We start from the raw sequence: 13,619 nt of genomic DNA, 5'->3' as shown, positions 1-13,619 counted from the left end.
GCAAACCGTAAAATTAAGGGACTCATAAAAATGTGTCCTGTCCTGACCCAGTGTTTGGGAACCAGTGCTTTATACAACATACACGTCATGTCTCATTTGCAAACCATTCCTGAACAAAAACTGAAGCATCAAAATGTTTCTTTTTGGATAAAAACAGTGTTTTCTCTATGCGAGCTGCATGTGTCAGGAGTGATAATATTGACCTCAGCGGGTCAGGGTCTCACCAGGCAACACACAGAGCTGTCATCCCATTCCTGAGGAGCTCATTTACCAGCTCTGAGAAACCCACTGACCCACAAAGGAAAGATACAGGACAGAAACACACTGACCCACAAAGGAAAGATACAGGACAGAAACCCACTGACCCACAAAGGAAAGATACAGGACAGAAACCCACTGACCCACAAAGGAAAGATACAGGACAGAAACCCACTGACCCACAAAGGAAAGATACAGGACAGAAACCCACTGACCCACAAAGGAAAGATACAGGACAGAAACACACTGACCCACAAAGGAAAGATACAGGACAGAAACCCACTGACCCACAAAGGAAAGATACAGGACAGAAACCCACTGACCCACAAAGGAAAGATACAGGACAGAAACCCACTGACCCACAAAGGAAAGATACAGGACAGAAACCCACTGACCCACAAAGGAAAGATACAGGACAGAAACCCACTGACCCACAAAGGAAAGATACAGGACAGAAACCCACTGACCCACAAAGGAAAGATACAGGACAGAAACCCATTGACCCACAAAGGAAAGATACAGGACAGAAACCCACTGACCCACAAAGGAAAGATACAGGACAAATCTCTAGAAACCCACTGACCCACAAAGGAAAGATACAGGACAAATCTCTAGAAACCCACTGACCCACAAAGGAAAGATACAGGACAAATCTCTAGAAACCCACTGACCCACAAAGGAAAGATACAGGACAAATCTCTAGAAACCCACTGACCCACAAAGGAAAGATACAGGACAAATCTCTAGGGGACTGTTACTGTGTACTACTGTGCAGGGCGTCACAAGGGGGGGAAAGCGGGACTGAGTTACCAGGGCCCAAGGTGGAGGGGCTTTAATTATTTTATACTTTAGCTATTGAAAAATAGTAGATATAGACAAGCTCACAGCGACTGCTATTTTTGAAAAGTCGTGAAAATGTGTGCAAATCTTTGAATATATGTATTTTTTAAGAGAAACATTTGTAACCCAAATTTTGCTTCTGGGGGGTCCCTGGAACTAAATATTTTGAGATGGGGGTCCGTGGCCAAATACGTATCATTTTGGGGGTCCTTCACATGAAAAGGTTTGAGAATCACTGACATAGAAACAGGTTTTTCAAAAAACCTTAGAAGGATTTGAAATATTCAAAGACTTGCACAAATGTACATGATTTTTCAAAAACACCAGATCTACAAGGTCGCAGCGCGGGCAGTCGGTGCCGCGCTGTGAGCTTGTATATCTGCTATTTTTCAATAGTTAAGGCACAAAATAACGCGTAATAATGCGTTCCCAGTCTAAATGGGTTAAACCCCCTCCCCCTATGAAGAACATTCATGGGGAGGCCCACAGTGAATCCTTGAACCCAGGGCCCAGAATTTGGTGTGACACTCCTGCTACTGTGTGTGTACTGTACAGTGTATGTGTGTGTGTGTGTGTGTGTGTGTGTGTGTGTGTGTGTGTGTGTGTGTGTGTGTGTGTGTGTGTGTGTGTGTGTGCGCGCGCGCGCGTGCGTGCGTGCATCCTAATATTATATTACTAAGCATTGCATCATGAGGAACATATTCTCCTCTTCAAATAGTACAGTGCAGATTTTCAAAATAATCTGTTTTTAAATTAACGTGAAACTCGGCACCGATTCCTCCTTAAATCTTATTCTGGGCTTGATGACAGCGAAAACGCATCCAGTCGAGCCATTTCCCATGACCTAAATATGAACTCGCTCTATCCAGGACTCTGCAAGTGCTGCAAGTAATTCTGGGTTTTTTTTCTGCGGGTAGCCGAAGCAACGCACAAACATATTTGAACCCCTCATTAATAGTATTTTTAGCACCAAACGTTCTTCTGCCAGCCTGGCTTATCTTGCAGTTGTGTGGTGGTGAGAGTGGAAATAGCACACAATTCCAACCCTCATATCTGCTGGAAATGAAGCATTTCCTGGAGGCCATCTGCTGTATCTGTGGTCGGAACTTGAGATGATCTTCTCTCTCTGGGCCAAGTGAGAGACGTTTTGAAATTAAACGCTCCGGGAATCATTGATTTCTGTGAAATGAGTAGAAGAGCGTTTACGTTGTTGTTTGGGTTGCGTGGAAGTAAATGTCTTCTTCCATTAACCCTCGAATACCCGGAACACGATATTTATTTTATGCTTTAAACATTGAAAAACAGCAGATATACAAGCTGCCGCACTGCGAGCTTGTAGATCTGCTATTTTTGAAAAGTCGTGAAAATTTGTCCAAGTCTTTGAATATCTTTCACCCGTTCTTTGACCCGACTTCTAAATCCTTCCTCTGAATCAGCTGTTCTCACATTTTTTTCATGTCAAGGACCCCCAAAATTACATTTATTTGGCCGCAGAGGCACAGACCCCCATCTCAAAATATGTTGTTCCTGGGACCCCCCCCCCCCCCCCCCCCCCCAGAAGCAGAGATGTGAGTTACAAAAGTTTGCTTTGAAAAATATATGGTGAACAATTTCCACACATTTTCATAATTTTTTTCAAAAAATAGCAGATCTACAAGCTCGCAGCGCGGCACTCTGTGCCGCGCTGTGAGCTTGTATATCTGCTATTTTTCCATAGCTAAAGCATTCAATAATTCTAGGCCTAAATGGCTTAATGCAGAGGCTCAGGTTCAATTTCCAGCAGCGGTGCGCCTGGCTTGGCCAAGAAGTCAACCTACTGTAGGCATTGCACTGACTAACATTTTCAAATCCAGCTGAAAAAGATGCCTTCCTTTGCGGCTTTGGGGAACAGATTCAATAACGATAGCAAGGCATGTTGTTTTTATTGAATTCGATATTCGCAGTGTGAATTATTTCTATAACCTTTGCAAGTATGTACGTGTCCAGCAATATTTCACTGATAAAACGTTCTCAGCATTCTGTGTCCACATTAGGACAGCATAGGATAGGACCACAAGAAGAAGAACTCATGACGACTAGGGATAATAAAAAACACTCACGATTATCGTATTGTGGAGATTTAATTTATCGTGATATTGTTCTCCGTCATTCACTGGGATCAATTCAGCTTTTATTTGCCGAGCTGCATATCTGGTACCACTCACCCTGTAGACAATATGCCTTCCGGTTGGTTCTAGCGGAAGTGGCGGAAGTCTTCCGGTGAAATTCTCGCGGCGGAAGTTGAACGCTTTCTGCCTTATATTGTCACGAGGCTTTTCTCTTCGCAGATGAGTAAGCCTGGCTACGCGAGGCTAGGTACCCTCTAGAACTGGTAAAAGATACTTATAATATAGGTACTTGATACAGTCTTTTTTTCACTCTCTATCAAATGTCTTTGCTTGCCATCCACAACGCGTCACGTTGTGACGTGTTGTGACGTGTTGTGAGCTTGCAAATCGGCTATTTTTGGGCAAATGTTCCGCCCCAGGATAATGGATTTTGATTAGCGCGATAATATCGTAAATCGCGATTTCTTTTGTCACAATAATCGTGATATGAAATTTTCATATCGTCCCATCCCTTAATGACGACATCTCCGGCCCAGCGTCTCCATTAAGCCCTGTGTGCACGTGGCGTGCGTGCGTGCATGTGTGTGTCATGAATCTGTTGGTCTGAGACCTGATGTCTCCATCCTGGCAACAACAAACAAGCACACAACATCCTCCATACGATCCCACCTCAAACCTCTACTCGTCCCAAAACTGCAGAGCGTAGAAAAACCCTCAAAAACGCTTCCCAAACAAGACCATCTGGAGGCAGCCGTCACATGATGGGAGCTGGAGGCCTCACAGGCTTAAGGGTGGGGGTGGGGTGGGGTGGGGGGGTTTGGGAGGAGAGCGAGAGAGCGAGAGAGAGAGAGAGAGAAACCATTATGGCTGCCATACCGTGCCGTGCGTCCCACTCTAGAGGCAGGGTGGTAATTACAGGGCAGTAGTGGGAGCGAGAGCCCTGGCCGGGGTGGAAGAAGACATGCTCAGACTGCCGGGTTCCGCCCTTGGGCCCTCCGCATCACCGCAACGCCAAAAAACAGCCTCCATCTCCTGTCAGAGTGGAGGGGCCTCCACTGTAGCAGTCACCCTGCAGATTACTGGGTGGAGACTGGAGAGACGGCACGGAGGCAGAGGGGCAGCCATGGACGGACCCAGACGAGCACCACAGAGAGCAGAGACGTGCTGGCCATTTGGGAAAAGCGGGACAACGGCCTGAACGGCCGGTTCATTCCCGGGCCAGCTGGTCCAGGCCGGCCATTAGGGGAAAAAAAATAATAAAATGTCGGCCTTTGTTCCATTTTGGGGGCTGGGCAGCCGACAAAGTAAATCGTCACTGTCGGGCAGAAACCTTGTGTCTCCAAGTTTCAAATTTGTAAATTTATTCGCAAAGCAAAGCCCTGCTTCATCATACAAGGCCGTCGCACAAAAGTAGTGAAAAGAGCAGATCTACGTTGTGTGCTTGTAGATCGGCTGTTTTCACTAGTTTAAATCATTTTTAAAATGATAAATACAAAACAAACGGTTTTGGACATACAAGGTTTCCACCCGACAACGACGAAATATAACTCATGTAATTGGCCCACTGGCTTGTCACTTTGTCACAAAAAATCTTTGAGTAGCAGCAGCGCTATAGAGAGAGATCTCTCTCTATAGCGCGCAATGAGGGAGGGCCTCTCCAACTCTCTTTCCCGGGCTGAATCAGGGCCCCAGCACGGCCCTGACAGAGAGTCCACATCAGGCCAGGCAGGCCAGCCCACGGTGCTATTTACAGGCCTCCACCTCAGGGACGGATCACCCCAGAGTCATTACGCATTCAACCCAGACTGGACCAAGGCTAGAATTATGTCCTCCGGACGGCTCATCTTCATATCAACACCCTGTATTCTGTGTGTCTGTATTCTTGAAACTGTAACTATTGCTGTACACATAATATACACCCCCGTATATGCATGCACAAATTAAAGTCTAGCTGAAGTGGCACTTTGCTAGTATCTAACTTCTGTATCGTGACGTATTTCCAATGAAACAGGAGAGGAGAAGGTGGGACGTGAGAGTCGAGAGCTGTGAGTGTCTCGGCCAATCCTAGCGATGGCGGGGTGGGGTTTTGAGCTCAACTGGCTTGGGAATCATCGTTAGGACACCAATTAAACTTAGCAAACAAGGCAGTGCTTTAAATAAATAGTAAATGGTGCATTTATATAGCGCCTTTATCCAATGCGCTTTACAGAGATTGTGTATTACATTCACACACACACACACACACACACACACACACACACACACACACACACACACACACACACATACATTCATACACGATCGATGGCGGAGGAAACCATGCGAGGCACCAACCTGCTCACCGGGAGCAACTAGCGGTTCAGAGTCTTGCTCAAGGACTCTTCAACACTAAATCTAAACACAACACTAAATATACTCAAGTCACTTCTGAGTCTGACCTGTACTTGAGGTACTTGGTTTGAAGAGTTTGTACGGTATATAATGATCACTACTAGTACGTTTCCTAAAGCACTGTGTGTCTGTCTCTTCTTCAGCGGTGTGAGCTCACATCACTAAGATTAGATGTCTGCCTCATCCCTGACCGCCCTCACTCTGTAATAAATGATGTTCCATACAGTCTGTATCCTTCAGAACAACCCGGGACCTTCATACATCCTCACATAATGGACTTTCCAACGTCATATGTGGGCTGAGAAAGGAGCAGAGGGAAGCACATCATCACATCCATCATCTCACGACAGGGAACAATAAAGGCCCCTCTGTGTGTGGATTAACACAACCCAGCCAACAGTATACTGTACTGTACTGTACGTCCAAGTCACTTCAAAGTCTCAGCCGTACGTCTGTCTTTCTGCAGCACAGCATGGTGTGCTATCGTGAATTCACCTACAGTATAGAGTGAGAGAGAGATGGCCCCTTGCACCAATACAATAAACACACTGGAGTTTTTGCGACATTAATTCATTAACCACTTAAACCCTAGCCTCGCGTAGCCAGGCTTTCTCATCTGCGAAGAGAAAAGCCTGGTGACTGACAATATCAGGCAGAGACTGTTCAACTTCCGCTGTGAGAATTTCAACGGAAGACTACAACTCATGACGTAACTTCCGTTAAACACAGCACTTCCGCCACTTCCGCTAGAACCAACCGGAAGTCATATTGTGGCCAGGGTGCTTAAACCCTAGTTAAAGGCCCCCTCCTTTTTTCCTTGACACCAAATATCTTTGCCATAAATATCTGATCTACAAGCTCACACCAGGACCCTGGTTCATGAGGTTAAACAACAATCAGAGCCAATTAACTTTTAACCACCTGGACATTTCTGATTGTCTCTACGCCACATCGACCTCATCTGCAGGTTCCATAGCAAGTCACAGGAATATTGGACAATATGTCTTTCCTGACATTTATCTAGGGATGGGACGATATGAAAATTTCATATCACGATTATTGTGACAAAAGAAATCGCGATAGACGATATTATCGCGATACTCAAAATCCATTATCCTGGGACGGAACATTTGCCAAAAAATAGCAGATCTACAAGCTTAGCAATTGTTTGGCTAAGACATTTGAAAGAGTGAAAAAAAGACTTTCAAGTACGTATATTATAAGTACCTTTTACCATTTATAGAGGGTTTAAGTGGTACCGGATATGCAGCTCTGCAAATAAAAAGTGAATTGATCCCAGTGCATGACGGAGGACGATATCACGATATATTAAATCTCCACAATACGATTATCGTGAGTGTTTCTTATCACGATAAACGATAATATCGCGTATCGTCCCATCCCTACATTTATCTGGGCTCTCCAGTTCTGGTGCACGGTAATAACTGTAGATTATAGCCGTGGTAATATGAACTGTGTGACATCATGAGTCCCATATGCCAGCGCAGGTGACAGGGCTGTGTAATACTCCGATGATCAGCGTGACCACAGGGGTGACAGGAAACGCCCCCCCCCCCCCCCCCCACGGTGATGTGACAACATGGAACAGAACACTCATCAGGCCTGTCGCATTCATCCTGAGAGGTTTACAAATTAACAGCAAGGTCATGAGGTTGACCTGTAAGGAATAACATTTGTTTTAATGGCGTGGTTCTGCAGGAGGCTAGCCATCTACAGTATGCGTTTTTGTGTGTGTGTGTGTGTGTGTGTGTGTGTGTGTGTGTGTGTGTGTGTGTGTGTGTGCGTGCGTGCGTGCGTGTTGATTCTGACAGCAAAGTTTGATTTAGTTTTAGTCAACTAAAATATCATACGTTTTTAGTCGACTAAATCTAAAGTTGATTTTGTCGACTAAAAAGTATTTTGGCAGGCCTTGATTGCGTCGTAAAGATGACTTGTAATGACTGCTTTGACACTCTTCGGTTGCATGCCGATCTACTGTGATGCAGTGTGAGCTTGTAGATCTTCTATTTTCAGAGCGCAACACCCGAGCACAACCAAACATAAATCGACTTCACAAAATTGTCAGTATATTTAGTCTTAGTTTTAGTCATCATACATAGCTTAGTTTTTATTTCTAGTTGTGTGTGTCTGGAGCCAATATCACCAACCACCCTGCACACGGCAAAGAAGTTCCTCCACCCATGTTTTATACTTTTTTAGTAGTTTCATTTCATAACAGAAGTCAATCAGTCTCGGATCGGGCTGAACTTTGCCCAGGTTATGAGTCATACCGTCATACAACTGACATCACAGGCTGACATGGGACACATCCACATGGGATCTCAGCAGGGGTGTCACAAGGGGGGGAGTGGGACTGAGTCACTAGGGCCCAAGGTGGAGGGGCCTTAATTATTTTATGCTTTAGCTATTGAAAAATACCAGATCTACAAGCTCACTCTGTGCCGGCGCGCTGCGAGCTTGTAGATCTGCTATTTTTGAAAAGTCGTGAAAATGTGTGCAAATCTTTGAATATATGTATTGTTTTTAAGCGAACATTTGTAACTCAAATTTTGCATCTGGGGGGTCCCTGTAACTAAATATATTGAGATGGGGTTAGGCCAAATACATATAATTTTGTGGGTCCTTCAGATGAAAAGGTTTGAGCACCACTGACATAGAAACATAGGTTTTTCAAAAAAACCTATCTACAAGCTCCGCTGTGAGCTTGTAGATCTACTATTTTTCAATAGTTAAAGTACCCAGGGCAGGGCCCAGACTTTGGTGCGACACCCCTGCATGGGACACATGTGTCAGCCTGTGTCCACGTGGTTCCCATGTGGGAACCCCAGATCCACATGATTAGACTCCCCCCCCCCCCCTTCAGCTTAAAGGCTATTAGGCTAACATTATGAAAACAATGTAATTTCTGTTTTGGGGGTTAGACGTCCCCTTTAAGCGTGACCTCTGAATGACCTCGGGGTTACGTATGGAATTTGTACGATTTAATCAAATCATTGGCTAACGAGCAGTGTGACAATATCCTGCATAGAGGAATGTTTGGCGCCCCCAAAGAGCCACCCACAAGGGAAAGTCACCAGGACCAAAATGATTGTGACCGTCAGGTCGCAAGTTACTATGAAAAGCTCCACCGGCTGTGCGTCTGTCAGTCAGTATGTCCGTCACGTCACACTTTTGGCTCTACTCTTATCTCTGCCACCGTTGGCCCTATCGATGCCAAATTTTGCACTCCTTGGATGGCAAATCACAACCTCCGCTCCTGATTTCTCACATGGCCCTCTTCTAGCGCCACCATCAGGCCGATTTTAGCAAAACACATTTTTGGACACTGCTCCTACAGATTTTGGCCTAAAATCACGCAAAGCGATACACAGTATCTCCAAAGTCATGTCGTCAACATGGATCTGTCCCATTTCCCATATTCCCTGATTTCCCTCCTGATTGGCTACGTCTGCCTTCTAAAGTTTGTGTATGCAACCTGACGGTCGCTTATCTCCCCATTAGGGAGTCTTACTGGTAGGAATTGACAGAATAAGATATGTATCGTTAGTGGTCAAATAAGATGATGCTGTTTTTATGGCTATCAACAAATCATTATATTAGGATTGTAATGTAGCCAATCACCTGCCTCTTTGAGTGGTTTATGGCATTCTATAATGACTCATTCACTCCCCTCCCCCTTTCAATGTTCCAATAGAAATACAAATACAAATTCTAACAATTTTGTTAATTTGGGTTTCCTTTACTCAATCATATTAGTCATTTTTGAGCGGTGGTCACACCGTCTCCACAGAGTGACTTTGTCCGTATGTTACTATCTATGTTACTATGTCCGTAGCATCAGCTGTAATACCTCGCGATGCGAGGCGTTGTGAGCATGTAGATCGGCTATTTTCACAATTTACTGCCTCTATATATTTGACATTTTGGACAATGTTTAATTTGCCATTTTAAAGGTATTAAAAGTCCTTAAATTGGCACTTTAGAAATGTGCAGATACCCTCTATACACTGTTGAGTGAGAAAACAATTTTTTCACATGAAGTTCATCATCATCTGGGCATCCGCCACAATAATTGGGGGGTCGTGTGATGTGATGACGTCATCAAACGATAAAGTCGACTTCAACTCAACTTTTTACTGAGTCGAATCGACTTGCAAAAATCACAAGTCGTTAATGCCCTAGCCTAGAGTAACTCTTTTGGACACACAAGGTTTACACACGACTCGCATATTTTTCTAACTGAACCAATGGCATTTAATTAAATTCCCCTTAGCCTTCAATGCCATTCCCATATGCCGGTATGTGTGTTACGTCTAAATGCATGCTGACATGAACTACAGTAGTAACTGTACCAGTTTTCCCTTTTGATATTAATGTTGTCCTTTGATGTTGTCAACCCTGAAGGAATGCAGTAGATTGTGGTGCGGCAAGTTTGAAGGAAGTTATCCAAGCGAGGGAACTATAAACTATGGCCTTGTTCATATTTAAAATAAGCCCTCTCTATTATTCTAAGCTAAGGGGGTGTTGGTTTAGACCAGGATTGCAAGTTTTATTAACCAGCGGAGAAGCTGCCTGCAACGTCATACATTTCACAGCTTTCCAGTCACTAAGGTCACATCGGGCCTTTGTTCCAAATACAGATTTAACAAGTCTGTGTGTCCCCAAGCATTTCAACTCAACTGGCCTCTTCTCTCTCTCTCTCTCTCTCTCTCTCAGGGACGTGCTGGGCCCCTGATTCAGCCCGGGAAAAGGAGTTGGAGAGGCCCTCATTGCGCGCTATAGTGCGAGGCGTTGTGTGCTTGTAGATCTGCTGTTTTCACTACTTTTGTGCGACGGCCTTGTATGATGAAGCAGGGCTTTGCTTTGCGAAAAAATGTACAAAATGGAACGGCCGGGAATGAACCTGCCGTTCGGGAGTTGTCCCGCTTTTCCCAATGGCCAGCACGTCCCTGCTCTCTCCTCTCCCTCTCTCTCTCTCTGTCTCTCTCTCTCATTGTCCTTAGCCCAGGGGGACGGTATACTGAGACGCCTGCTAATTACAAGTCTGAACCAAAACACACCATGTGCTGCTAAAAACAGACAGCGCTGGGTGATACAGTATGTAGCCTACAACCAAAAGCATGTCAAAAACAAAATACTTAGGAACAAATCATCTTGAATCATGTCGGGGGCTGCGAGGCCAAACTGCTGTGTTGATTAGAAAAAATGATAACATTTCCTGAAGCAAATCAGATCAGGCATGCTTTTCTGTCCAAGACCAGGACGGTATTATGAAGAACAAAGTGGCTTTTCAAAAAGGTTCTGTGTGAGCGACCTGCTAGTACTTGCAGTTAGGTTTATTTGCTGCTACTATGCACTGACTGCCATAGTCTAAGTACCGTATATCTAATGCAGTGTTTCTCAACCTTTTTTTCTGCATGGGTACAGTTTTCATGTCCCAAGAATCCATGGGCACACCAACATAATACGGGGGTGTAAATATCGTCACTGTCGGGAAGAAACCTTGTTATATGAGATACTTAAAGTGTGGTTCCTGTGGAAATAAGCTTCGGCTTTCTAGGATCTCCTTTTAGTTGACCTTGTACCAGTGATTTGTACTGTCATGAAACTGTACTTGTTTCTATTGCAATCTTCTACTAAGTTCTTCAATCAATCTTCAATCAAACCTTGTATCTCCAAGTTTCAAATGTGTATGTTTCTTCGCAAAGTAAAGCCATGCTTCATCATACAAGGCCGTCGCACAACAGTAGTGGAATCAGCAGATCTACAAGCACACAACGCCTCGCAATGTGAGGCGTTGTGTGCTTGTACATCGGCTGTTTTCACAAGTTTAAATCATTTTTAAAATGATAAATACAATACTGGCTTTCAAGCGGTTTCAAGGGGCACACTTGACCCTTCTCAGGGGCACATCAAAGGTCGCCAGGCACAGTGGTTGAGAAACACAAAGTGTTTATCAGGTTGCTGCTGCAATGTCTGAGGAGACGAACAATGGTACATTTGTGGTACAAAACTGAAATAAAGAACCTTGAAATCAACGCTTCAAACTGCATGAGCTGCATTATCATGCATGTTTACAACGATGTGGATATATTCTTTTGCATTATCCAACACAACCTACGTGTTTCAGTAAAATGACATTTTGCACAAAATGTAAATAGGTTACTACCATTAGATCTTAAAGGTCTTCATAATGGTTACATGAGTATCTCAGTGACTGTACTGTAGAGCAATGAAATATCTGATAAAATAAAATGCAGTAGTGGCAGCATATTTGCTAATGACTTTCTGTTCCTGTGGGGGGCAATTAAGCCACTCTACAGATGATGTGATTTATGTCGTACGAGTATATTTTCATTTTATCTGCATGATAAACAATAATTCTGAACGCAATTGGGTCCCTGATCAATTATCGATAGCTTTGGCAGACAACGATGTGCAATAATACCAATATGGCTCAGAAAGAATTGTCACTCCAGACACCAAAGAAGTTTATCGTCCAAGTTGCCTCTAGGATAGGTTGTTCATGGTCATATTGTTTAAGGCCACTAACCTAACCTAGGGGATACACTTTAAGAAATAAAAGTAGTGATTGAATTAAACTAAAAAAAGGCACGCAATCTGCAGGGGTCCCAATTGAAAACACCTGACAATTGCCTTATTTATTCATTTATTGTAGTTTAATTATTCATGTATTTCTTAGTTTCTTACATGGATTCAACCATGGGTTGTCCATAGGAATGTGTGTGTGTGTGTGTGTGTGTGTGTGTGTGTGTGTGTGTGTGTGTGTGTGTGTGTGTTTCTCAGTGACTGTACTCTACAATTTACAGTATTTTACAGTAGCTACAATGTTGTTAGAACACAGTAGATACAATGTTATAGCATAGTGGATATAGGCTACAATGTTGCCTGTATATAAGTGACAACCCAGTGTCGCTGGAGGATATACTGTATTCCTGTACGGCCAGCATGTCAAGCCAACAATCGACAAAGTCACCCTGCTTGCAGTTTGCCTGTGTTCTGATGGTTCTGTATCTCTGTAGACAACGTTATGATGTTCAGTGGTTCTCAAACGGTGGTCCTTGAGGGGGTTCCAGGTGGTCCCCAGCTAAATGATGGAGAGTTGATAACCAAATGGACCCTTTACCCTTAGCCTATAAGATCTTTAACTCCTGAGAGTGTAAAATGAAACCAAATGGACCTGGTTGTGGTTACATGTTTACACTCCAAGAGTTAGCCTACATTATGGTTAAAAATCTCCACTAACAATTTACAATAAGTCTACACAATATTTTGAGAATGTAGAAGAATTGTTATCTCTCCTATTGGTACCAACAGCAATTCAGCATTGAATTGTGGACAAAATCTTATTCAACGAAAGCAAAATATTGTAAGTTTTGTGTCTGAGTCAGAGGCTAAATCTCATCAAACGGTGGTCCGTGGCTCAAATAAATAATAAAGGGTTGAAGACAGTTATAGTTCTCGACAGGCGACAACGACTATGCGACGCATATAGACAGATAGAAGCAGCTCCTGCATGTATATTATGTGACATTGCAAATCAAATCAGTGAGGCTGTAATAACAGTCAGTCAGTAATTAGAATGTCATTCATTCACAGTACCAACCTGTCATCGTAGCAGAAATCGGCGTCCAGAGTGTTGACATAGAGGAGCAAAGCCACGGCGCTGCTCACCAATTCTGCGAACATTATTTTCCTCACGAAAACATGCAAAATAAAATAAAGACAAAAATAAAATAAAAAACGAAAGAGCAACCACGTACGTAACTGTAAGAGAACAGAACGTGATCTCTACTATCCTCTGTCTGTCTGTCTGTCTGTCAGTCAGTCAGTCTTTGTCAAGAAGAAGAAGCAGAAGACGTCTCTTGTTGGAAAACAACATGATTTGCAGTGATTCCCATGCAAGAAGAAGGGCTGCTCATCCTCCTCTTCATCCTCCTCGCAGCGGAGCGCAGATAGAGGATAATAATAATAATCCAT

The 13,619-nt window shown here is 43.8% G+C and overlaps 1 protein-coding gene across 1 annotated transcript in view; it reads right to left on the bottom strand.

Annotated features, from left to right (window-relative positions):
* LOC308293684 (protein O-mannosyl-transferase TMTC2-like) overlaps window positions 1-13,328 on the bottom strand; it is a gene marked incomplete at both ends in the record, with an annotated part of 228,975 nt that extends 215,647 nt beyond the window's left edge. The window contains one exon of the mRNA XM_080736279.1: window positions 13,246-13,328. Coding sequence (XP_080592405.1) covers window positions 13,246-13,328 — 83 coding nt within the window. The remainder of the gene's footprint in view (window positions 1-13,245) is intronic.
* Between the last annotated feature and the right edge of the window lie 291 nt (window positions 13,329-13,619).

Source organism: Nannobrachium achirus (assembly GCF_963921795.1).
Source record: "Nannobrachium achirus genome assembly, chromosome: 11".
Lineage (NCBI taxonomy): Eukaryota > Metazoa > Chordata > Actinopteri > Myctophiformes > Myctophidae > Nannobrachium > Nannobrachium achirus.
This window is presented reverse-complemented; position numbering and strand designations above follow the sequence as displayed.